At 37.0% G+C, this 23,138-nt stretch overlaps 1 protein-coding gene and 1 long non-coding RNA gene across 13 annotated transcripts in view; one reads left to right on the top strand and one right to left on the bottom strand.

The window, feature by feature from the left end:
* Positions 1-16,881, bottom strand: part of LOC140528241 (uncharacterized) — a 38,527-nt gene extending 21,646 nt beyond the window's left edge. Inside the window, exon 1 of one of the 3 annotated variants that reach the window (XR_011975119.1) lies at positions 16,824-16,881. This is a non-coding gene — a long non-coding RNA (uncharacterized lncRNA). The other 2 variants (XR_011975121.1, XR_011975120.1) reach the window with 2 other exon arrangements.
* EFCAB3 (EF-hand calcium binding domain 3) overlaps positions 1-23,138 on the top strand; it is a 481,176-nt gene that overhangs the window by 444,912 nt on the left and 13,126 nt on the right. For 7 of the 10 annotated variants that reach the window (XM_072645908.1, XM_072645906.1, XM_072645907.1 and 4 more), the window contains 4 exons: positions 3,845-3,949; positions 9,393-9,446; positions 13,748-13,838; positions 22,007-22,080. In XM_072645908.1, coding sequence (XP_072502009.1) covers positions 3,845-3,949; positions 9,393-9,446; positions 13,748-13,838; positions 22,007-22,080 — 324 coding nt within the window. Of the gene's footprint in view, positions 1-3,844; positions 3,950-9,392; positions 9,447-12,196; positions 12,403-13,028; positions 13,127-13,747; positions 13,839-22,006; positions 22,081-23,138 lie in introns of those variants that run through there. The other 3 variants (XM_072645911.1, XM_072645910.1, XM_072645912.1) reach the window with 3 other exon arrangements.

Genomic DNA, 23,138 nt, shown 5'->3' with positions numbered 1-23,138 from the left:
GAGGAGAGGAAAGGAGAGGAATGGGAAAATTAGGGATTACCAACTAGATGTACAGCAGAGACATTGTGTACCTTAAGACGGCTACAGGACCTCTGAATGTTTGGAAGGAGCCCTGAAATGCTGATGAGTTGAGTTCTGGTAGTACCACTACTTGGCTAAATACTCCAGCCAGTATCATTAAACTGTTTCTATAAATCTAAGAAATACATGAGGTAGCATAGGGTTTTAGGCTAACCTTACTTAGAACCATCATGATGATTACCTAGACACAAAGGACAGTGGAATGGCAGTACATGTTCTGGTGCTGCAAGAAGACAAGATACATCAGAATAAATCAGAAATATGAATACCCTATAATGACTACTGAAACAGACAAACTAGTGTACGTGAAATACATAAAAAAATATGATTGCTTCGCTTATGGGTCAAAGCTACATCATAACCACATTGGAAACAGAGCTTACCAGTTGCTGGCAAGGTCTTTATATTTCTTTTTAACAGCTCTGTATTGCAAATGCATTGCAGGGGAATTGAGGGAAGATAACTTTATTCCAAAACCCAGATAAGATGAAATAAGAGCTGAAACTGAGAAGCTACATTTAAGTATTTCAGATTTAACTGAGAAGAGAAAAACTAAAGAACCAGAAAGCACTCAAAAAGTATGCCATCCAATAATTAAATAGATGGAGAAACTGAGGCTATTGTCTTCAAATGATTTTGAAAAAAAGAGATGGGCATATTTGGAATTTTGAAAAGCTCTTTTTAAATATCCAAATAGCAGACCAACTACCAAGACTGCAGTTCAAATAGGCTGGTATCTGCTATGACCAACATGAGTTTATATTCTCCTATAATATTTTATAGAGAGTGTAAAAACATTTCGGGGCTTGTACACAGTAGTATAGAGGCAACTAGGTCACACAATGGATAGAACTCTGAGCCTGGAGTCAGGAAAACTCATCTTCCTGAGTTCAAATCCAGCATCAGACACTTACTAATTGTGTAACCATAGGCAAGTCATTTAACCCCATTTGCCTCAGTTTCCTCATCTATAAAATGATCTGGAAAAGGAAATGGCAAACCACTCCAGTATATTTGCCAGGAAACCCCATGTACTTGGGATAGTGAAGAGTTGGACATAACTGAACAACCAAACAACAACAATATATATTATACTGCAGCCTTTGCCATGATAAGGACCATAGGAGGAAAGGTGGAGCTATCTGAGAACATTTCTAAGGAAAAGAATCAAATGCCACCATGGCAAAAGCAGCTTGAGAAAACTCATGAAGATCTATGGAAAGACATTGGAAGACTACATCAAATATTTTGCTTGGTACCCACAATAGGTTGTTGGACCAAAATGGCCTCACTATGTCAGAATCGAGATACAGTGTGTCCAGCTGTGGCTGATCAGACCAGTACAAGCTTGGAAGGTTCTGCCACTTGGAAGGCACAAATAATCCATATGAACATTTGGAGTGGAGATATCTCTAAATTTGAGCATCTCAGGGTTTTTTTGAGCTACTGCAATTCTGCTTTGCTCATAGAGCACAGAGTTTTCTTTGATGTGGGCATGCCATGTTAGGCTGCCTACCAGACTGAAATTCTACGAAGCCATTGTGCTAACTGTATTGTTGTATGCCTGTGAAACCTGGACAATATACCAAGCACCATACCAGGAAACTAAATCACTTCCATTTGAGTTGTCTTGGAAGATTCTGGAGATCACCTGACAAGATAAGGTATGAGACACTGAGGTCCTTTCTCAAGTTGAACTGCCAAGCATCCAAACTCTATTGTAGAGAGCACAACTCCAATGAACTGGCCACATTGTTCAAATATCAAACATACTGAGAATTCACACAAGGCAGAAGTTCACACAGAGATCAGAAGAAGCAACACAAGGACTCTCTCCCACAATAGAAAAACTGAAAGTCATATTATCCAATTAAAAACAACAAAAATGTGACAGACAAAATGTAAATTCAGAAAATGAAGGTAGATCAGAAATTGGTACATTTAAGGATACAAGAATTCAAAAACTGCAAAAAAAATTAACAATTGAACATCAATCAAGAATTATACTATAGAAGCTTGAGAAGTAAAAGAACTAAATGAAAGAAAGAAGCCATAAAGAAGGAAGCTGTGGAAAATTTATGGTTGAAAGAAGTCCAAGACCACAAAAGCACAAGTGCGATAAAATGTGAAACAGAAATCTTGCATACCATTAGTATAATAAATCATAGAACAGTTTCATCAAAGAAATTGACTAAGAAAGTAGCTGATCTTGATGAGATCCTTAATTACTGGCTTAAGTATTTCACAGTGGTGCATGCCTTACTGACAAAGCTTTTAAAAGCTTGCTTGGTGATGCAAGCCTGAATCCCAATTTTTTTAAGAAAATTAAAATTTTTTTTTAAAAATGAAAATCACATATTTATTGCCAAAAAATGAAGATACCATTGGCCCTTCCAAATATGTCAATTATTTATGTACTTTTTATAAAGTGTTCATTACTTTTATCATTCTAAAAATATATAAACACCCCCAAAAATCTTAGCTGAGGAGCAAAAAGGATGTACCAAAAAATTCCAAAAATGGCAAAAGCAACTCATTGTTGATTTAGTGATTATTAAACATTCACCTGAAAACACTGAAACATATACAGTCTTTATTGATTATTATGAAGCCTTCAACTCAATTTAATTTAAGCCTTATTCTCATGTACTCCAAATATATAAGCTACGTCCAAAAATTCTAGAATTTCGATGTCTACATGGAAGCACACCACTGACACAATAATATCCAGAATTGTTGAGATAAGATGTAACATCTTCCAGGGAGATGGTTTAAGCCCCTTCCTATCTTTTCAGTCTTCTCACACTTTACAATCCTCCATATACTCTACAATCCAGTGACACTGACCTCCTTGATGTTCCTCAAACAAGACATTGCATCTCTTTATTCTGCATTTTTACTTACTGTCTCCCATGTCTAAAAACACTCTTCCCTCTCATCTCTGCCTCCTGGCTATCCTGACTTCCTTCAAGTCACAGCTAAAATCCCACCTTCTGCAAGAAACCTTCCTCAGTCACCCTTAATGCTAATGCCTTCCATCTGAGGTTACCTCCAATTTATCTTGTCTTTATCTTGTTTGTACATAGTGATTGCATATTGTCTTTACCTTTAGATTATGAGCTATTTAAAGGACTGTTTTTGCATTTCTTTGTATCCTCAGCATTTGGCACACAGTTCCTGGCACATAATAAATGCTTAATAAATGCTTGTTGACGGATTATGTTAAGAGGCCAATGGTAATACTGAAAATAAAGCTTAGATCTAAAGCAATGAATACCTATACCAATACCAGTCTTAGTGTGTATTGCTGACACTGTAAAACAGATGATAATAAATCTGGAAGGCAACCAAACAAAAACCTATGCAGTGTTAATAAAACAGGAAAGCTTAGCAAAAAGGAGAGAAAAGATGGATGGATGTTCTCAGAGCAAATGATAAACCGGTTAAAAATTTATAGAAATACTTTTGGAACAAGCAGACCTTTTTTCATGCAGTAATAGAAAGGCTGACAATGAGTATATGCCAGCTGGATTTGCTGAACATAACCAAAAATGGTTTGTCTCCAACACAGCTAAAATCAATGAGAAGAGCCAAAAGGGCTTTCATGAGCTCCATCCACATGAACGTAACCAACTTAAAAAGCCTCATGATGTTTTTCCTTTTCAATCAGTTAATGTCAGCAAGCATAAAAGGTTTTTCACACTTTAACATCATCCGGTTTTTTTCTTATTCCTGTCTTTTACCATTTTCATTTTTCTTATAGGAGTAAAGTTTGATATCCATGAACTAGACAATGTCCTGGGGAACCTGGGAATAGACCTTACAGATCAACAGCGTCAGGAGCTGCTAAAAGTTTTGCCACTTGATTGTGAGTCTATCATATCCTGTTGTATACCTCAGGGAGCACAGCTTGTAGGTCTGGGTGAGGGAACTTGTGAAATTATTGTGCTTTGAGGTCATAGAGATAGTCTGAAATATAGTTTAAAGGACCCCTCCTAGAGTCAGAAGAAAATATAACTAATCATTTACCTTTAGGTTAGGGAAAGAAATATCTCAATTGATAAATGCTACCAGTCAAGGTGATCAGTACCCCAAGAGTAATACAGGAACCATGCATGGGTTTAAAATACAGGTAAGGAAGAAAAAGGTGGGTGAGGAAGTAGACAGAAAATGGAGGAGAAGAAAAGAAAAAAAGAGAAAGCAAAGGTACATTTAGAGAAAGTTAAACATGAACACCAATATAAACCATAGGTTGCTTGGTTTGGTTTTGCTTTTATGAAGTATCATCATGACATGGAGTGAAAAGTAAGCTCCAAATAACAAAAAATGGAATTCATTTTATTCAAGCAGCTAGGAGATTACTTGTTACTCTGTTGTCAGATCTAACTTCTAAGTGCCTAGTACATATTCTGACAGGTTCCTGTGCTGCGAAGACTTTGAGTACAGTCTCACTGTACAGTGTTGCTTTCTAAGGACCAGGCTAGCCAGGTACAAAGAGGCTGTATAGAGAGCTCCATCAGTAGGTTGGTCAACTTGGTGAAGAATTCTGTAGCCATAGCAACTCATGAAATAATGAAATATACAAAATGGGTCTCAGTCACCCATTGATCACTTGTGTCACTTCTGTAGTGACAGAGGAAGAATGGCCAAGAAGGTACAGAGGATGCTAAAAATCATTCTTTTTAGACCTTCTATAAGCACCAACTTAGCTACCGGTATTCTAAATGTAAGATTCTTATCCAGCAACCATCATGTGGGCAGTCTGCTGGAGAAAATGAGTCCTATTTACTTCATACTCTTTGGCCATCTTCTCATCACTTCTGGAACCTGAAACCATACTCTGATGATTTTAACTTTTTAATGTTCAGAAATCCTACCCTGGAGCCCTGCTATCTTGATTGGTATCTGCTTCACCTGGCCTATAGTCATGCTTTACTTAACTCCCTGATCCACAAACACCTCCTCTTCAGATGTCCTGCCACTTTATGTATAGATCCCCTTACCCCTTGCTTTCCTATTTTGGAAACATGATCAAATCAACTCTGCCACTACTCCTGAATGGAGTATGTCATTCTCTTCCTTCATGGCCCCAATCAAAATCCCTGTAATTTTCTGGACTAAAGTACCCCTTCTAAGTCATCACTCCCGTAGGTATATTGACTCCCTCTATTAAAATGTAAGCTCTTTAAAGGCATGGGACAATTTTTGCTTTTGTATTTGTATCCCTTGCACATAGCACAGTGTTTGGCATATAGTAAGCACTCAAAATGCTTTTTCATTTTTCATTCATTCATGCCAATCTTGATATTGATATTCTCCCCACAAATAACACCAGAAGACAAAAGGAAGTTGCAGCTAAGTCGAAGGATATCTCCTAGGTTCTCTTTGGACAAGCAAATGAATGAATTGACAGAGTTGTCATATATAGTATGCAAAAGATATTCTGGAAAACAAATTACAGAAGTAAATATGGAGAAAGTAAAGATTTAGAAAGGTCAAAGAACTTCAACTTATGAACCATTAACAATATTAATTATATTAAGATGTACCAAAAAAAACTATGTTAATTATATTTGAACAGGCAAGAAATGGCTTGTTATTTATATGGGAATCATTATGAAGTTTGCTGTCTCTTTACTGTCAGACCACCAGAGTAAGGATTAAAATTCATACAAAGCTAGAAGAATAAAAATGAGTTTAGGAACAGTATCACTTCATAAAACATCCAAAAGAAACAAAACAGTAGGGAGACAAGTTGGTTTAAATGAAACTTGTAAAATAACCCTAGTAAGCAAAATCATCTCGAAAGCATTTAAAGATTAAACTGGAAGGACAACAAACAAATGAAAACTAAAGAAGAGCTACAAAATTTTTTTAAACTATTCTTCATCAAGGACAATGAAGCCACCACATTTGGACTCTAACATCACAGTCACAAGTGTGTTTACATAGAAAATGGAACTGGCATTGAAGAGAACACAGATAGGGAAAGACCAAGAATGAAAATGGGTACAACGGAATGATAAAGTGCTTATTAAGAGCTTACTGTATTGTAAGTACTGAGGATACAAACAGAAAACTGAGAGTCCCTGCTCTCTTACATTCTAATGGTGGAAAAAAACACATAAAAGAAGATTCATATTTATGTTCATGTTCATTTTATGGCAGATAGAAATGTCAAGGAGTATTGTGATTAGGGAAAGAAAGTATGAGGACAGATGGCAAGGTCCCAAGGACATTGTAGAACAATGGCAGATCAGAAAATCCCAACCAGAAGGAGATTTTTCTGGGGAAAATAAAATTTGGGGGATTACATGGAATTATTGCTCAAAGTATCTGAAGGAGGGAAAAGTGTAGGGAAAAATGTCAGACCTTACTACATTTCAAACTGGATGTCCTTTAGCCATATCAAATTCAATTATTTACAAAATATAAATCATTAACCTTTCCTCCAAGCCCACCACTCTTTTGAACTTCTCCATTTTTACTAAGGATGCCCCTATCCTTCCAGTGAGGTGATTCACAACCTCAGAATTATCCTTGACTCCTCAGTCTCCTTTACCCCAGATATCCAGTCAATTGATAAATCTTGCCATTTCTATTTCCACAGGCAACCAATAAATACTAAGCATTTCGTATAAGTCTAGCACTATGCTAAAAACTAAATCTCTCATATCTGGCCTTTCTCTTTCACTCAGTCATCACTCTTAATTCAGGTGCTCATCATCTCTTGTCCAAATTATTGCAATATCCTGCTATGTGCTCTCTTATTATTCTAATCCCTTCCCCCAACAACTGCTGATGTAGTTTTCCTAAAGTACAGGACTGACCATGTTACTCACCTACTCAACAAGCTCCAGTAAATCCCCTTAGTACCTCTGGGATCAAACTGAATTCTTCCATTTGACTTTTAGACTTATTCATAGCTTGATCTTCTCACACTCTGTGGTTTAACCAAACTGACCTTGCTGATATTGACACACAGTGCTCCATGTTCTGTGTTCTTATTTTTTCTCTGACTGTGCCCCATAACTGGAAAGTACTTCCTCCTCACTTCCACCTGTTAGAATTCTGTGTGCCTCAGTGTGTGTTTGTCCTTCATTGCCAAAGAAGACTATGCCATCAGAGAAATAATGATATGACTTGCACTTGACTTTGTTTTGAATGAGGGAGGGCTGTGTAGGTCACCAGCCTCACTTCTCCTCCAGAGCCATCTGAATCCAGTGACCAGATATTCATCAGGATGACTGGAGATGACCCAGGATGAGGCACTTGGGGTTAAGTGACTTGCCCAAGGTCACACAGCTAGTGAGTGTGAAGTGTCTGAGGTGAGATTTGAACTCAGGTCCCCCTGACTCCTGCACTGGTGCTCTATCCACTGCACCCAAAACTCAACTCAAGTACCATGAAGCTTTTCCTGTCACACACACACACACCCACACACACACACACACACACACACACACACACCAGCTATTAGTCCCTTTTCCCAAAAAATATTTTTATTGTGGATATATCTAGCTCTTTTTATTTTTGTTCCAGTAGATCATCTAGTCTTTCCCTTCCTATGTTCCTGCCACCCCTCTCCTGACTGGATATTGACCCTGCCCCTTCTAACTCCACATCTGCCAGAGGTAGCCCAGAGCCCTTTTCCATTCCAACCCTTAGGTCCACTATATTCTCTTCCCAGCAGTCATTGGTCAAGGAATATGGTTGCCCACACCACTTGAATGAGAAAGGAATTACCAATTACAATCCTCCATTTAAGATAGATAGCCTACTGGGTCTTACCGTCTGCCCTGCTAATATGACCTTTGAACCCTTGGGCATTGCCATTTGACTTCATATTGTACCCTAAGGACTCCTGGACTTTGTCACCTGCCTCTCTATTGTTCTCAAAGGACCACCAGGTCTGCCCTGCAACTGAACACTCTCATATGTGTTTTCTCCCCTAATTCAAATGTGTCCTCCTTGAGAATGAAGGCTATATTGATTTTTATTCGTATCCACAGTTCTTGGCACGTAGTGGGTGTTTAACATATTATTTTATTATTCCATTACATCTAGCACAGTCATAACAGTCCCATGGTACAGCCAAACATTTTCCATATTGCTGTGAAAATACATTCAAACCATGTATTTGTTCACTGACATGTTTGCATGACCACAAAAGGAAAAAGACTAATTATCACTGTTTGATGCATTATATATTGTGCCCACATATTATACAGATGAGCTAAGAAGAATTAGCAGGCAATAATAGAAAGAGCACTGGACTTGGGATCTAAAGTCCTGTATTCTAGATCTATCTCTGTGACTAATTCACTGTGTGATCTGAACCAAGTCACTCAACCTCTCCTTTGTAAAAGGTACGGGATTGAATTTGATGATTTTCATGATCCCTTAAGCTCTGACATTTAGACTCTACTTTAGAAAGCATAGACTCTTAGGCAACAGACTGATTCAGAATTTTAGCAAGAATATATTAACTAGCAGAGGCTTTTATCCCTTTGCCACCATGAGGGCCACCAGAGCACTTTTTGCCACCTTCCCTGGAGCTCAGATACTTAAGATGTTTAGTTTGGGTGTTAGATCTGCCTCTAACAAGCTTCCCCCATTGGCTGCCTTGCCTTCATTTGAAACAGAGTGAATAAAAATAGATAGAAATCACATTTGAAAACCCCTTTTTCCATTCCTCTGTGTAGAAAAGATATAATTTTAAGACAAATCAGAGAAAATAGCCATTTGTGCTAATTTTTATCATTTTATACCATTTTTATTTTTTTCTCATTTACATGTAAAAATATTTTTAACATACAGATTTTATTAATTTTGAGTTCCACATTGTTTCCCTTCCTCCCTATTCCTCCCCCTCTTTAAGAATGCAAGTAATTTGATACAGATTATACATGTGCATTCATGCAAAACATTTCCATATTAGCCATGTTGCAAAAGAAAATGAAGACCAAAAAAAAACCAAGAATAATTTTTTAAAAGTTTAAAAAGTATGTTTCAGTCTGTGTTCAGCCTCCATCAGTTCTGTCTCTGGAGGTAGACAGCACTTTTCATCCTAAGTCCTTTGGAACTGTCTTGAATCATTATATTCCATACAATATTGCTGTTACTGTGTACAGTGTTCTGGTTCTACTCATTTCAGTTTGCATCAGTTCACTTAAGTCTTCCCAGATTTTTCTGAATGCATCCTATCCTGTTCATTATTTCTCATAGCACAATAGTATTCTATTCATGTTATTTTAAAAATTATCTTGCTTATCACTGCATCTAAGTCTTATCTTGCCCTTGACTTATAGGTGATGGGAAAGTGGATCTCAACAAATTGATAGAACTTTCCAAGACCATTAAAGGTAAGCAACAAGCAATATGAGAAGATGTTGTAGAACTGAGATTTTTGGAACCTCACATTTATTCCTAAAAACTGCATTACTTTTTCCTATACTTGATTTGTTGGTCCTATTCCCTAAGCTATCTATTGGGGAGATCATTAAATTCTAATTATTAACTGGTTTTTCTCTGCATCATTCAGAATTTTGGCAAATAAGTTAATATATTTTTTTTGCTGAAAGCTTCATCCTCACAGATTTTTAAAAACATTTTTTTCCATGTAATATACCAAGAGCCCAATTCTAAGTAAGTGAAAAAGTTGGAAGTTATTACTTCAGTCCTATACTCTTTAGGCATCTTTGGTACCCCTGGGTTGACTCAAGGATATCAGAGTGGTCTGCAAACAACATAAATAGCTGAAGGAAAGTTACATATGTCTAGAGAGAAAGATAAGAATAAGGTAGAAGCAAGATAAGAGGTGGTGATGATTGATTTTAAATTGTTTTTTCAACCTGTAAAACTGTCCCAAACCAACAAAATAGCATGGGGCAATTTCACCTAGGTCATCCAGTGAATCTAGTATTTCTTCAGCATGGCCACTTCCTCCACTGACACAAATCACAATTTCTTAGCATCTTTATCTTGTAAAGTTATAATTTCCCCATGAATCCACTAAAGATGATCTATCCAATGGGCTACATAGTCTTTCTACTTATATTTATTTACTTTTTATTGTTTTAAAAATACCAAGATAGTACTTAGGCTGACCCATCTGTTGTCTTTCATTCTTACTCCCTCACCAGTATGAGTTTTTTCTTCTTTTTCCCCCAATCATATTTATCCTCAGTATTGTTTCTTGCACATAGAATAGTTATTAATGTACAACATGCTATAATAACCTATATATATCCACCTATATATATATCTACTATATATATATATATATATATATCCATATATCCACCATTAGATTTTTAGGTTTTTTTAACTTTAATTTTTCTGAGATTGTGTTATATGATTTGCAGACATATAGTACTCCTTTCCTTCCCCTCAACTCCCTCCTATCCTTACTTTCCTCCATTCTTATTCTTCGCTTCCTGGACCTTAGAAGTGTCATTGCTGTTTATGGTCATTGCTTAGCCTTACTAAAAGCTAAAATGATTTCTGACTGTTGCTGTAGAGTAATTGTAATCGAAAAAATCATGCAAATAAGCAAATACGAAGTGCCTCTTATGTACCAGTCATTGTGCTAGGTGCTGGAGATACAAATATCCCAAAAAACACCCCTACTCCCAAAAAATTTATATAGTCTATTAGGAAAAACATGACATACATATGTAAAACTAATATGTATGCAAAGCATTTAGGGAGGGAAGCTTTGCTCTAGCAAAGAGGGAAATCAGGGAAGGCTTCATGTAGAAGACAGCAGTGCCTGAGCTACATCTTTAAAGAAGAGAGGGATTCCATGATTTGAAAGTGAAGAAGAAGTACAGTCCAGGCATAAAGTATAGCCAGAGAAAAAGCAAGAGAGAGAGAGAGAGACAGGCAGACAGAGACAGAGACAGAGACAGAGAGTTAGAGAGTCAGAGACAGAGAACCAGAGAGCCAGAGAGAGAGAGAGAGAGACAGGCAGACAGAGACAGAGACAGAGACAGAGAGTTAGAGAGTCAGAGACAGAGAACCAGAGAGCCAGAGAGAGAGAGAGAGAGAGAGAGAGAGAGAGAGAGAGAGAGAGAGAGAGAGAGAGAGAGAGAGAGAGAGAGAGAGAGACAGGCAGACAGAGACAGAGACAGAGAGTTAGAGTCAGAGACAACCAGAGAGCCAGAGAGAGAGAGAAAGAGAGAGAGCTATATGAAGAATGAGAGAAGACCAATTTGGACTGGAATTTAGATTCAAGTAATATAGAATGGGGCTGAAAAGATGGGATGGGGCTACGTTGTGAAAGACTTTAAAAATCTGACTTTATATGTTTTATCCTAGAGGCAAGAGCAAGGCACTAGAGTTTATAAGGAATAGTAGGAGAGTTGTCAGATCTATTGAGCTCAAGGAAAATCACTTTGAAAGCTGAATATATAAGCCAAATTAGATTTCTAAGATACCATGTTGTGAATGTAACATTCACACTATTCACTTCTTTTAATCACTTCTAATAATTAGTCTCCTTAAACCTATCTTCCCAAGAAACACTAAATATTTACCAATTCATAAGGATTTTGACAGGTTCTAGACAGGTCCTCTAGAGGTTTTCTTGGCTACTTGCTCAATTTTCCAGTGTCTCCCTCACGTGCAGAGACTTTTAGATACAGCAGATTTCCGGTTCCTAATTTCAGAGATATCAGCAGCGACGTCCGCTTACAACAGGAAATCACCAACACTGAGAATTGATATTCTTTCTTCTATAATTTATGACCAGTCAGTTTTCCATTCCTTCTCTTTCCAGCCATCATAGCTTAACCAGTTAATGAAATTTTCCTTCTATACCATTCATCCTGACTTGAAGGGATTAAAGTGGTCAGGGGTTGGGAATGGAATAGCTAGTTATGAACTGCCTTTAACTCAAATAATTGTCAATAAGCAAATATGTTCATGGAAAGTTCAAGAAAAAATTTTTCCCTTCTCATAGGTCCTGTTCAAAATTTCTGACCAATTCTAAAATTCTAAGATTTCACCATTCTTCACTTCCAACACACACACACACACACACCTTTCCAGGAGTATTGCTTTACTGGGCAAGCCACTGAAAAGCCTGGAGCTCTTAGATTTCGAGGTTCTTCTGCGTCATTCTCTCCATGAGAATGAGCAGTGAGGTCACAATTGTATGATGGAACAAACTCCTTATTGGGTTCTTGATCATTTGCTGATCAAGGCCCAAAGGTGGTGAGTGGCATAGTTTAAATTCGTTATTTAAACTTCAGAACTCAGTGGGATTCTATGCCAAGTTCCCAGTTTTGATTTGCCACCTGTCACTTTTACATGGGGGTAAGAAGTCAAAACTAATGCTGATATTGAATGTTGGGATAGATTTTATAGTGTCAGGGTTTGGGGGCCCCTCCTGGGCTTTCTGGCTAGGTAATAAGTTCCCCACTCAAGTAGCACCTTTCAAGAACAGCTACTTTCTAGTCTCTGGACTGGGCACCTTCAGGAGAAATCAAATGGAGTTGTTTTTCAGTTTTTGTTTTTGTTGTGACTGCACTATTTAACAACTGATCTTCCATACTTCCTTCTCATCAGCAACTTTGCTGCATTGTCTTTCTCTGAAACTATCTTCTTTTGGAAGATAACTTAGAACATGAAAATCAAGCATATAACAAAGGAAAAGTCCCTACCAATGCAGTCCTTGAACCCCCAAGTCTGACAATCAGACATTACCCATAAGGAGAGGAGGGAAATGGAGGGGAAAGAGGGGGAATATCTTTGGGGTCTATTCAGGAAGAGTCTGGCTTAAGTGGATCATCATTCTGCTCCTACCCTTACACTGGGTAACAAAGGACAGAATGGCAGTGATGCCTATAGAAGGTGACCAAATAAAGACAGGTCACCCAGGCTTAGAGCTCATGGGACGGTAAAAATACTGTAGAAAAAACCTACACACAGCAGAGTTTAGGCGCCCTAGGTATATGAGTGGCTAGACATCTGCAAGATGGAAATAAGTATTACAAACTTTCTCCATTTGGTTGTGACATTAGACTGTTCCCTAAATGTGGTAAGTTTTATTTCTAAGTCTTACTGACTTTTCCTCAGAGCCTGCCTGGTTTGACTTTCTGAGGTTATACTGTTGAAAATGGGGAGGTAGAATAACAACAGATTATTGCCGTATCCCTTAAAGATCTAAAGGTGCTAAGGAGACTGTCTCCTTTACCCACCCTGGCACAGTGATGGTCTGACCATACTTTGAAAACATTTCCGTCATTTTATTCTTCCCTCTGAATCCATGTTACAATAGTATGGAGGTGGCTAGGTGATATGGCAGACAAAGTGCTGAACTTAGAGTCAGGAAGACTTGAGTTCACATACAGCCTCAGGCACTTAACTAGCTGTGTGACTCTGCAAGTCACTTCACTTTTATCTGCCTCAGTTTCCTCTTTTATAAAAACGGGGATAATAATATCATCTGTTTGGCAGGGTGGTTGTGAGGATAAAACGAGATCATATTTGTAAAATGCTTTACAAACCTTAAATGTAAATGCTAGTTGTTATCTATGGTTATTACAGTACCTAGAGTTCTTTTACATTCCCTGGAGAACCTTGAGTTGGGCATTGTACAGGGGAGCATAAAGAAATAAACCTGTGAAGAGATCACTTGGTTCTGTTTTCTGAATTCCAGACGGAGTCCCCAGCCAAATGTCGGCTTCTTCTGATTCTAAGTCAAAGTATAAGCTGAAACCCCTGACAAAAATTCCATCGACTCACATCAGGTGAGTAATGAAAAGACAAAAAGTCAGAATGAAAGCAATTAGAATAGAGGTTCTTTACCTTTTTTGTATCCTGGACCCCACTGGCATTCTGGGGAGGCCCTTGGAGCCCTTCTCAGAATGAGGTTTTGAAATGCTTGAGATAAAATACATAACATCATGAAGGACACCATTTACATTGAAATATGGTTCTCAAAAAAAAAAATTTCTTTTAAGTTCATGGATCCCAAGCTAAGAACAGACTATTACTGTCAAGTAATATCATTGGACCTCTGAGTTCTCACGTCACATTTTTACCCACAATGCCAAATGCCCACTGGTCCATATGAGTGTATACATTGCCCGTTTACAACCTCCTCCCTTTACCTGCTGGGGGTAAAAATGTTTGTAGAGTCAGAAAGAACCTTGGGTTTCAATCAATACTCCACTATTTACTGACTGCATGACCTTTAGCAAATCATTTTCATGGCTGAGCGTTCTTTCCCTTATCCAAAAATATGAATTGGGACTAGATAGCACTGTAATTGTAGGAGCAGTCCTGAATACTCTCAGCTGTACTGGGCAGAAAGAAAGAAACAGGCAAATAGGAAAAGGTTTCCCTTTGCTTAGTAGCAAAGAGGTCAAGGAAACCAATTGAAAATGACCTTTCCTGCAAGTTTTCCTAGGCACTTTTTCTGTCTCTCTCTTTGGCCTTAATCAATAAATATTTATTAAACACCTACTATGTATGAGGTACTTTACTCGGTTCTTCTGGATAGGGGATACAAATACGTTATCACATTTTCCCTTGTATTATGTTTATTGGTTACATTACAACCATAGTAAACAGTCAGTTCCTTAAGGGCAGGGACCATGTGCTTTTTCACCTTTGCATCCCCAGTGCCCAGCATAGAGCCTTGCACACAGTAGGCATTCACTAAGTATTTGTTGAATGTATTTTAATTAGTTTAATATGTAATATATAGTTTAGTATACGATATATTGTTCCCTCAGCTGATCCTCCTCCTCCAGTAGAATTTCTTCCTTTATCCCACCTCTTTCTGTCACTCAAAGTTACTAGTCCTGTTCTCTGGAGCTGCTCAAATAAATCACTTTCATTTTTATTTTGAGAGCTGTTCAAGAACCCAGGTGAGTCAGAAAATCAGAGCTTTGCTATCAGAAAACAATACATCTACTTTTTTGTATGAATAGAGTAGAATGTGAAGACCTGATTATTTTTTTAAGTGTCAAACTTCCTTAAAATTGTAAAGATGAATTAAGAATTTATATAATAATGGGGAAAATATTTAAGAGAACTTTTATTCATAAAAATATTTTCAAAAAAATTTGTAATAGAAAGATAATTATATTAACTACAGGCTATCCCCCCTGCCTAGAATATAATCCATTCTCATCATGGCCCACAGAAGTCCTCCTCTTCCTTTCAGATCCAGATATATAATGATAGTAATCACTAGATATGAATAAGACTTTTGATAGACATCCCTTACTACAACTAATATCAACTTTTGAAACTCTATATTTATCTCCATCTTTAAGGACAGGAGGCAGCATGGGATAGTGGAAAGAGAGCTGGATTTGGAGACAGAGAGAATCAATGTCTCTGCAACTTCCTGCCTGTAACAACTTGGAGATGATACTCCTTGGGCATCAGTTTCCTCCTTTCTAAAATAAGGAGATTAGACTTCATGACTTTCCAATTAGAAAGTGATGATCCTAAGAAAAACCACTAGGGAGTAGAACAAGCTTTGTTTTTTGCAGTTGGTGTGATGCAAAAACATGAGAATCAAAAGGCAAAGGTATGAGACACTGCTCTTTCATCTTACTGAACTGCAATGCAAGTAGTAAGCACTGGATCTGATTTTGGAAAATTACTTTGGGGTGAAACAAGGATGCAAAAAAGTGGGTTTGGCATTCTAAGATTTAGAATTATTCAACAGTGAAGGGAGAGCTTGGTTTGGGATATGTTTAAGAGTAAGCTGGCTGGACAGCCAACAAGGAGATTGTAAAGAGGAACCCTGCATTGAGTGGAAGTTGTTAGTGCTCTCTAATTTCCCAAATTCTCTTTAATTTACTTATTTATGTACATGTTATATCCTATGGCAGAATATAAGCGCCTTGAGGGCAAGAACTCTTTTTTCCTTTTTCTTTTTATGTTCTCAAATACAAGGCTTTGCACAAAACAAAGCATTTAATAAATGCTTAATAAGCTGAACTGAATTCACTTAAACTCCACTGAATTGAGATCGTACTAGATAACTTGTAAGAACTGTTCCTTCCAATTCTGAGAGTCTACAACTCTGTAAGCAATGCAGAGCACAAAATATCTTCAGAAGTCTCGGATTCTGGCAAGCAACCTTAGTCCTATGACATGCATCAGATACCCTTTTGGGTGCTTGTGATTCCTCCTATCTTCTATTGCATGGGGGAAAGAATTGGTATATGTTTCAAATTAAGTCACACCGAATCAAGAAATGAACTACTACTTAGAAAATATAGGAAGCTTTTCCTGGACAAAGCTTCAGTTCATTAAACTGGTCAAATTGAAACAGAAGAAAAGGGAGAAAGAGAGGAAGAAAAAGCTGATTTGGGAAAGGTATTCAATAAGCTTGGGATGAAGGGGCAGAAAGGTGGTTAGTTCCTATTCTTTTCTCCTCCACTCTATTTCTGAAAGAGACATTTTGCTCCTTCATAGCACTGTGGAAGACCCAAGTCCAGAAAACATTATAATTTTGTTTTACTTTTCTGGTAATAGTTTCTCCTGTTGTTTTTGCCATGTCATCATACTCTCCTTCAGTCCTTCAACTGATCTGTGATCTCATTGGCAGGGATACTCCCTCCAGTGTTAATAGAAACTTAATTCTTGTCCAAATCCTTCTTAAAATTGTCCTTAAAGGATCCACCCAACACATTCTTCCTGGCCCCCCTCCTTTTCCAATCTGAGAGCCCTTCTCAACCTCAAAGGCCATGTGTTATTATAAGCTGTACCTTAAGCTCACCGCCATGTCCATTGCCCTTAAAGTTGCTTGCTATTGTGACTCTTCTGACATCACTCCATGTTCCATGGAATCCAAATCATAGAATCCCAGGAGTAAAGAGAAAAGTATCTAGTCCTTGCCTGAGGACCTCAAGTGTTGGAGAGCTCACCCTGTTCTAAGGCAGCCCATTTCCACTTTTGGATAGCTCTCATGATTAGGGAATTTTTCTTGATGTCAAGCCTAAATTTGTCCCATTACAACTCCCACCCATTCTTCCTATTCTTCCTTCTGATCCCAAGAACAAGTTATATAACGACCTTGGACCTCAACTTCCTCATTTACCAAATAAAAGGATGGGCATCCAATTGGCAACTTTTAACAAAAAAAAAATGAGAATTGTTTGAGATGCTGTTGAAAAGCAGGCACATTAGAGGAGTGCTTCTGGAGGACTAAGTCTCTCCTAGTGAAGAAAAGAGGAGGCAGAAGCAAAGCAAATGGCAAGTTGACAACAGTGAGTGGGCATTTTGCTGGTTTGACTGAATAGAAGATGAAACATAGTCTGGCGTCACCTATTTAATAGTGCATTATAATATAAATTTGCATATATGCACACACACATATATACACAAAAGGGGGGGGTGACCTAAGTGAGTTTTCAGTTTCCAGTAGCTCACTCATTAATCAGGATAGACTAGACTTTTTCCTTTTCAGAGTATACATTTCTCAGATAGTATCTTTTTATATTATAATATTTATATTAACATTATTTTATATTATGATATCCTTTCAACCAATTTAATTTTGAAGTTCTTTCTTGATGATATGCTACAGTTTCATCCACCATACATCTCCCATTCACTCATGTTTTCAACAAGCATTTTTCATACTGCCCTTTGGATGACCTGAAACTTTAATTTTGTAAAAACAATAATATTCCAGACTTTATTGTGATACAGCACCATGAGAAGAATCAATATAGCTTAATTAGACACGAGTTTATTAAAAAAAAAAAATAAGCATTTGTTGAAGGGAGGAGCATGGGCATCTTTACCAGAATTGAACAATTTCCCAAAAGTAATCCGACCTAATCCTCCCACCGCATGTTTAATTCTGGGCCCCAGTTCATTGCTTTGTAGTCTCTTCAAGTTTAATTATACTGTTGCACCAGCTCCCTAGGCTCTCCATCCAACTGCATGTCATAATCTGAATAACAGGCATTCTTCATCCACTTGGATTTTCCTGGTTAATATCTTAGATGTGAAGCATGATTTGGCCCCAGCTAGGTATGGGATTAAGTGATCTTTCACTCACCAGATTGGAGAGCTTAGCCTCAGACCAAATTCTTTTGAGTGGTGTTAGATCTCATTTAAGCGGCTCTGTAGTATTATGAGATTTCATGAAATCTCCCCTATTGGACTGTGAGCCCCTTGAGAACAGAGACTGTCATTTGCCTTTCTTTATATCTCCGGCCCTAAGCACAGTGCCTGGCATATAGTATTAATAAATGTTTATTGAGTCATTGGAAGATTTAAAGGATTTTATTCCCTCAAGAATCTCTTTTTGATTAGGATTTTAAGTTAACTGTACTTCATAATAGTAACAAGTACCTTAAGATCCCTTATAGCTCTAAATCTATGATCATCTGATCCCTAATAATCATGTATAATAATCTATATCTCCACACATTATTATTAGGGATCAGATGATCATAGATTTAGAGCTATAAGGGATCTTAAGGTATTTGTTTTATGCCTGCCTCTTAAGAGTCAGTAAATGAAATCTTAATTAACATTTCTCAAGGTTTCTTTTTTGATTCTTGACATATACATGAGAAGTTGCTAGATGGAGAAAAGCATTTTGTTGGTATGTTGCTCTACAAAATCAAATATTCTTATTATAGTCAACAAACAGTAATCATGGTGAGAAGTTACATTCCCTATATCTTTTAGTCAGTTTTGTGACTACATAGATATAGTTAATTCTAAAAACTTGTTTGCAAAACCCTACCTGTTGCCTTTTCATTCCTTCATCAAAGAATGAAATCAATGTGTTAATTACTTTCATGAAATTTTGTAGAGAAGAAAAATAGGCCTTTAGGTCAGTAGTTATTGATTTTTTAATATTCTTTTTTAATAGTAATAATATCAATTTTTTTCCTGGTATTTAATTTTTCCAACAGAGAATTGATCCCTCAGTACCCTCAAAATGCTGTCATCTCTACCATGGACCTTTTCTTTGTGTACTTTAGCTAATCCTACTACTCTTCCAATTTTTGTTTTCTTATCTGTTGTTTTCATCTTTTCAGTAAAAATATGGCTATTCCACTGCCATTGATAGAGAGAATGGTTTGTTATAATAATACAGATCTTTTCCATTTTCTGTTTCTTTCTTTCCTTCTAATTTCACCCTTAAATTCTCTTCAGGTAATCTAACATAATAAAAATATTTGCCAAGATTTCTGTAAATTTTGTTTCTTATACTACTTCTCACTATTTTATGCAGTGATATTACTCATAATCTTCTATTACCTACCCCTGTGAGATTCTGAAAACAAGTTTATATTATAAACTAGTGCTGCCTTTGGCTGCCATATCTCTCTGTCTGACAAGGAAATCATTTGCTGGCCCAGATGGTTTCTGGATTCTCTTGGTTTTCTTACTGTAGAAATTATATTTGTTACTTTTCTTTAGGAAATAGCACTAGTCTGAGTCATTGTCTGTTCTTTTATCTATTTCCATTTTTTTCAGTGTCAGTAGTTTTATCTAGATCATGCTAGTTCTAACTGCTTCTTGGGATCTTCTCATTTTTAATTCTTTTAACTTGGTACTGATTTTTATTTTTCTTTGAATAAGTCTGTGCTCTGTGTATAGACACCTAATTCAGAAATGATTTTTCCAAGGATAAAAGTCACTTCCTACTGCTTAAAATACAATTGATTTCACTTTTTGAATGTCCCTTGCTGCTTGTCATATCCAGAACCTTCTGACACTCTTCTTTAGAAAACATATTCATAATATATAGTCTATCTAATCTATAAGTCTTTGGCCTCTTCTATTTCTTACCTAAAAATATCTTTACAAAATAAATATCCTGCAAACACTGGAGTTTAATGTTTAAGAATTTGTGTTTTAGTAACACAAACATCAAGAAGAAGGTAAAGTTGGTAGAAACCACCCTTATGTGAAAGATGGAATGGATATCATTGCTACATAATCATATTTTCCAATATATTTTCATTCTCTTCTATGCCCACCTTTGCATAAAAGACACCTAGTCTTAAGATTTATGTTGATCTAATTTGGAAGATCTGGTAGAGTTTTTACCTGGATTGCTCTGCTTCCTCATTCTCTGCAATATAGATAGATGTCTATGCTGTAATTATTGCCATATTGATCTTTTTGAAAGTGCTCATTATGGGCATGGCAATATGAGATGATGAAATTATGTTTTTGTTGCTTTTAGGCATGTTATATCCCTAGCAGCTTCTAAACTTCCAAAGAGTGACTCAGCTTCAATCTACTCTAGTTAATATTCATGAGCTTCCAATCACCCTTAATTTTTCTCCTTTCCAGATCAATTGTCATTGAATTATTTGACTTCACATCTTACACACACATACAAAGCATATACAAATTACTTAAAACAGAAAATTGTGTCTATAATAGACACATAAAACATTGCCATCACTTTCACATCTATTCTAAATGTGCTTGCTGAAGCCATCCTGAAGTTCCTTCCTCAGAAGCTGAATTCTGATCTCCTTATACTCCTCAGGATGCTTCTTCTATGCAGTGGGAGAAGAAAATAGATGGTTTTGGTGCCTCTTCGTTTATTCCTCTGTTTCCCAATATTGTGAGAGGAGGAAATAGTTCATTCACTCATAGAGGGTAGTTGAGAACCTTGCTGTAACTCTTGGAGTACACTGACCCTCTTAGCATTTCTCAGATGATTATAAAAACTTTTAATGCTGCTAATGTCTGCTCACTTCCAGACAATCTGTATCTCCACAACATTATTATTAGGGATCAGATGATCTTAGATTTAGAGCTACAAGGGATCTTAAGAGATCACTGAGCTCAAGCCCATGGTTTTACAAATGAGGAAACTGAAGCATTTAGAGGTTAAGTGATTTGCCCAAGGTCACACAAATTTTAAGAGCCTGAGATTCAATTTGAACTTAGGTCCTCCTAACTCCAAAGCCAACTCTACTCACAATACTCTATCAATATTTGACTGCTTGCTATAGGTAAATACCTTATTGTCTTCAAATTGGATTAAAAGAGAGATTCAAGGAAGATGTCTTGAAACTGCTATCTCTCTCCCTCTTCTGCTGCCAGTGATATTTAACTGTGCCTACCTCCTGGCCTGGAGGTTTATTAGAACCACAATATAAAAACAATTCTCTAGCCACAGTCACTATTACAGTAGAGTTACATGGGATTACAACTACCAACTGCATCACACTAAAACACATTCACAAGAAGGCAACACTCCTTTCCCTTACAAGTTAAAATATTATGTTAAGATACTACATTTTAGAGCTGGAAGGGACCTTAGAGACCATCTGGTCCAACTTCTCATTCTGAATAACTGAGGCCTAGTGAACAACTTAAATGACTTGCCCATGGTCAAGTATCAAGTGACAAGAGTAAGAATTTGAACTTGTATCTTCTGATTCCAGATCAAGCCTCCTTTCCACTGTATCAAACTTTCTCCTTAGGTTAATAAGGTGGTATATTGCCCATGTCTGCCAGTAGCATCTACCGACATGATTCCCTCCAAGTTCCTCGATCTTTTGCACTTTTCAAAGTTATCATGTGATTTTAGGGAGAACACAATGCACAGAGTTCATGTCAATAAAGTTCCCCCCTATTTGAAGGCCTACTCACCTTTCTTATTTCTATTACTGACACAATATGGATCTCCCTGAAGTCGGAAACATCAGTTGGGGGCATGGTTGAATGCAGCCTACACTGAACTTGTGACCAAACACCTGTGTGTTCTCTCCCTTCCCATCCTGTGTAGGCAGTAGGCAAGTTACCTGGATAATCTGACCCTGAAAAAAAACTAATCGTGCCTAATGGTTTTTTTCATTCTCATAAACTAAACTAAACTTTCATTTTCATAACCCAAAACTTGAGTGCAAGTAAAATCCTCTAGTTTGTTTTTAATCTTTCACTATATCTCACACAGGGGTAAAGATTTCCAAGGCTTTCTTCAGGACCACATTAAACACAGAGAGCGATTAACTCAAGGACAATTAGAAGGTAATGTTGTAATTAAAGATTAACCATCCCCAAAAATGAGGTCCTTAAAATTTGAATGAATGAATGAATATGTGTGAATATGTACGTATGTATTATGTATGTATATATGTATGTGTAGGTATGTATGTGTATGTGTGTATGTATTATTTATTTATTTTTAGTTTGCAACATTAAGTTCCACAGACTTTTGAGTTTTACATTTTCTCCCTGTTCTTTCTCTCTCCCCTCCCCAAAAAGGCATACAATCTGATATAGGCTCTACATATACGTTCATATTAAACATATTTTCACATCACTCATATTGTAAAGACATATTATAACCAATGGAATGAACCATGAGAATGTAAAAACAAAACAAAAGAGAGAGAGAAAAATAGTATACTTCAATCTGCATTCAGACTCCATATTTCTTTCTATGTGGATAGCATTTTCCATCATGAACCTTTTCAAGTTGTCTTAGAACCTTGCATTGAGAAGAGCCAACTCTATCAAAGTTAGCCATCACACAATGTGGCTGTAACTGTGTACAATGTCCTCTTGGTTCTGCCCACTTTACTCAGCATCAATTCGTGTAAGTCCAGGTTTTTTCTGAAGTCTGCCTGCTCACCATTTCTTATGGAACAATAATATTCCATTACATTCATGTACCACAAGTTGTTCAACCATTCCCCAGTTGATGGGCATCCCTTCAATTTCCAGTTCTTGGCCACCACAAAAAGAGCTGCTATAAATATTTTTGTACATGTGGATCCTTTCCCCATTTTTATCATCTCTTTGAGATACAGTCCTAGAAGTGGTATTCCTGGATCAAAGGGTATGCACATTTTTATAGCCCTTTGAGCATAGTTGAAAAAATTGCTCTCCAGAATGGTTGGATCAGTTCACAAATCTACCAACAGAGCATTAGTGTTCCAATTTCCCACATCTTCTCCAGCATTTATCATTTTCTGCTTTGTCATGTTAGCCAGTCTGACAGGTGTGATGTGGTACCTCAGAGTTGTTTTGATTTGCATTTCTCTAATCAATAGTGATTTAAAGCATTTTTTCATATGACTATA

Source organism: Notamacropus eugenii, chromosome 2 (assembly GCF_028372415.1).
Source record: "Notamacropus eugenii isolate mMacEug1 chromosome 2, mMacEug1.pri_v2, whole genome shotgun sequence".
Classification (NCBI taxonomy): Eukaryota; Metazoa; Chordata; class Mammalia; order Diprotodontia; family Macropodidae; genus Notamacropus; species Notamacropus eugenii.
The sequence above is the reverse complement of the archived record's forward strand: the minus strand, read 5'-3'. Positions and strand labels throughout refer to the sequence as shown.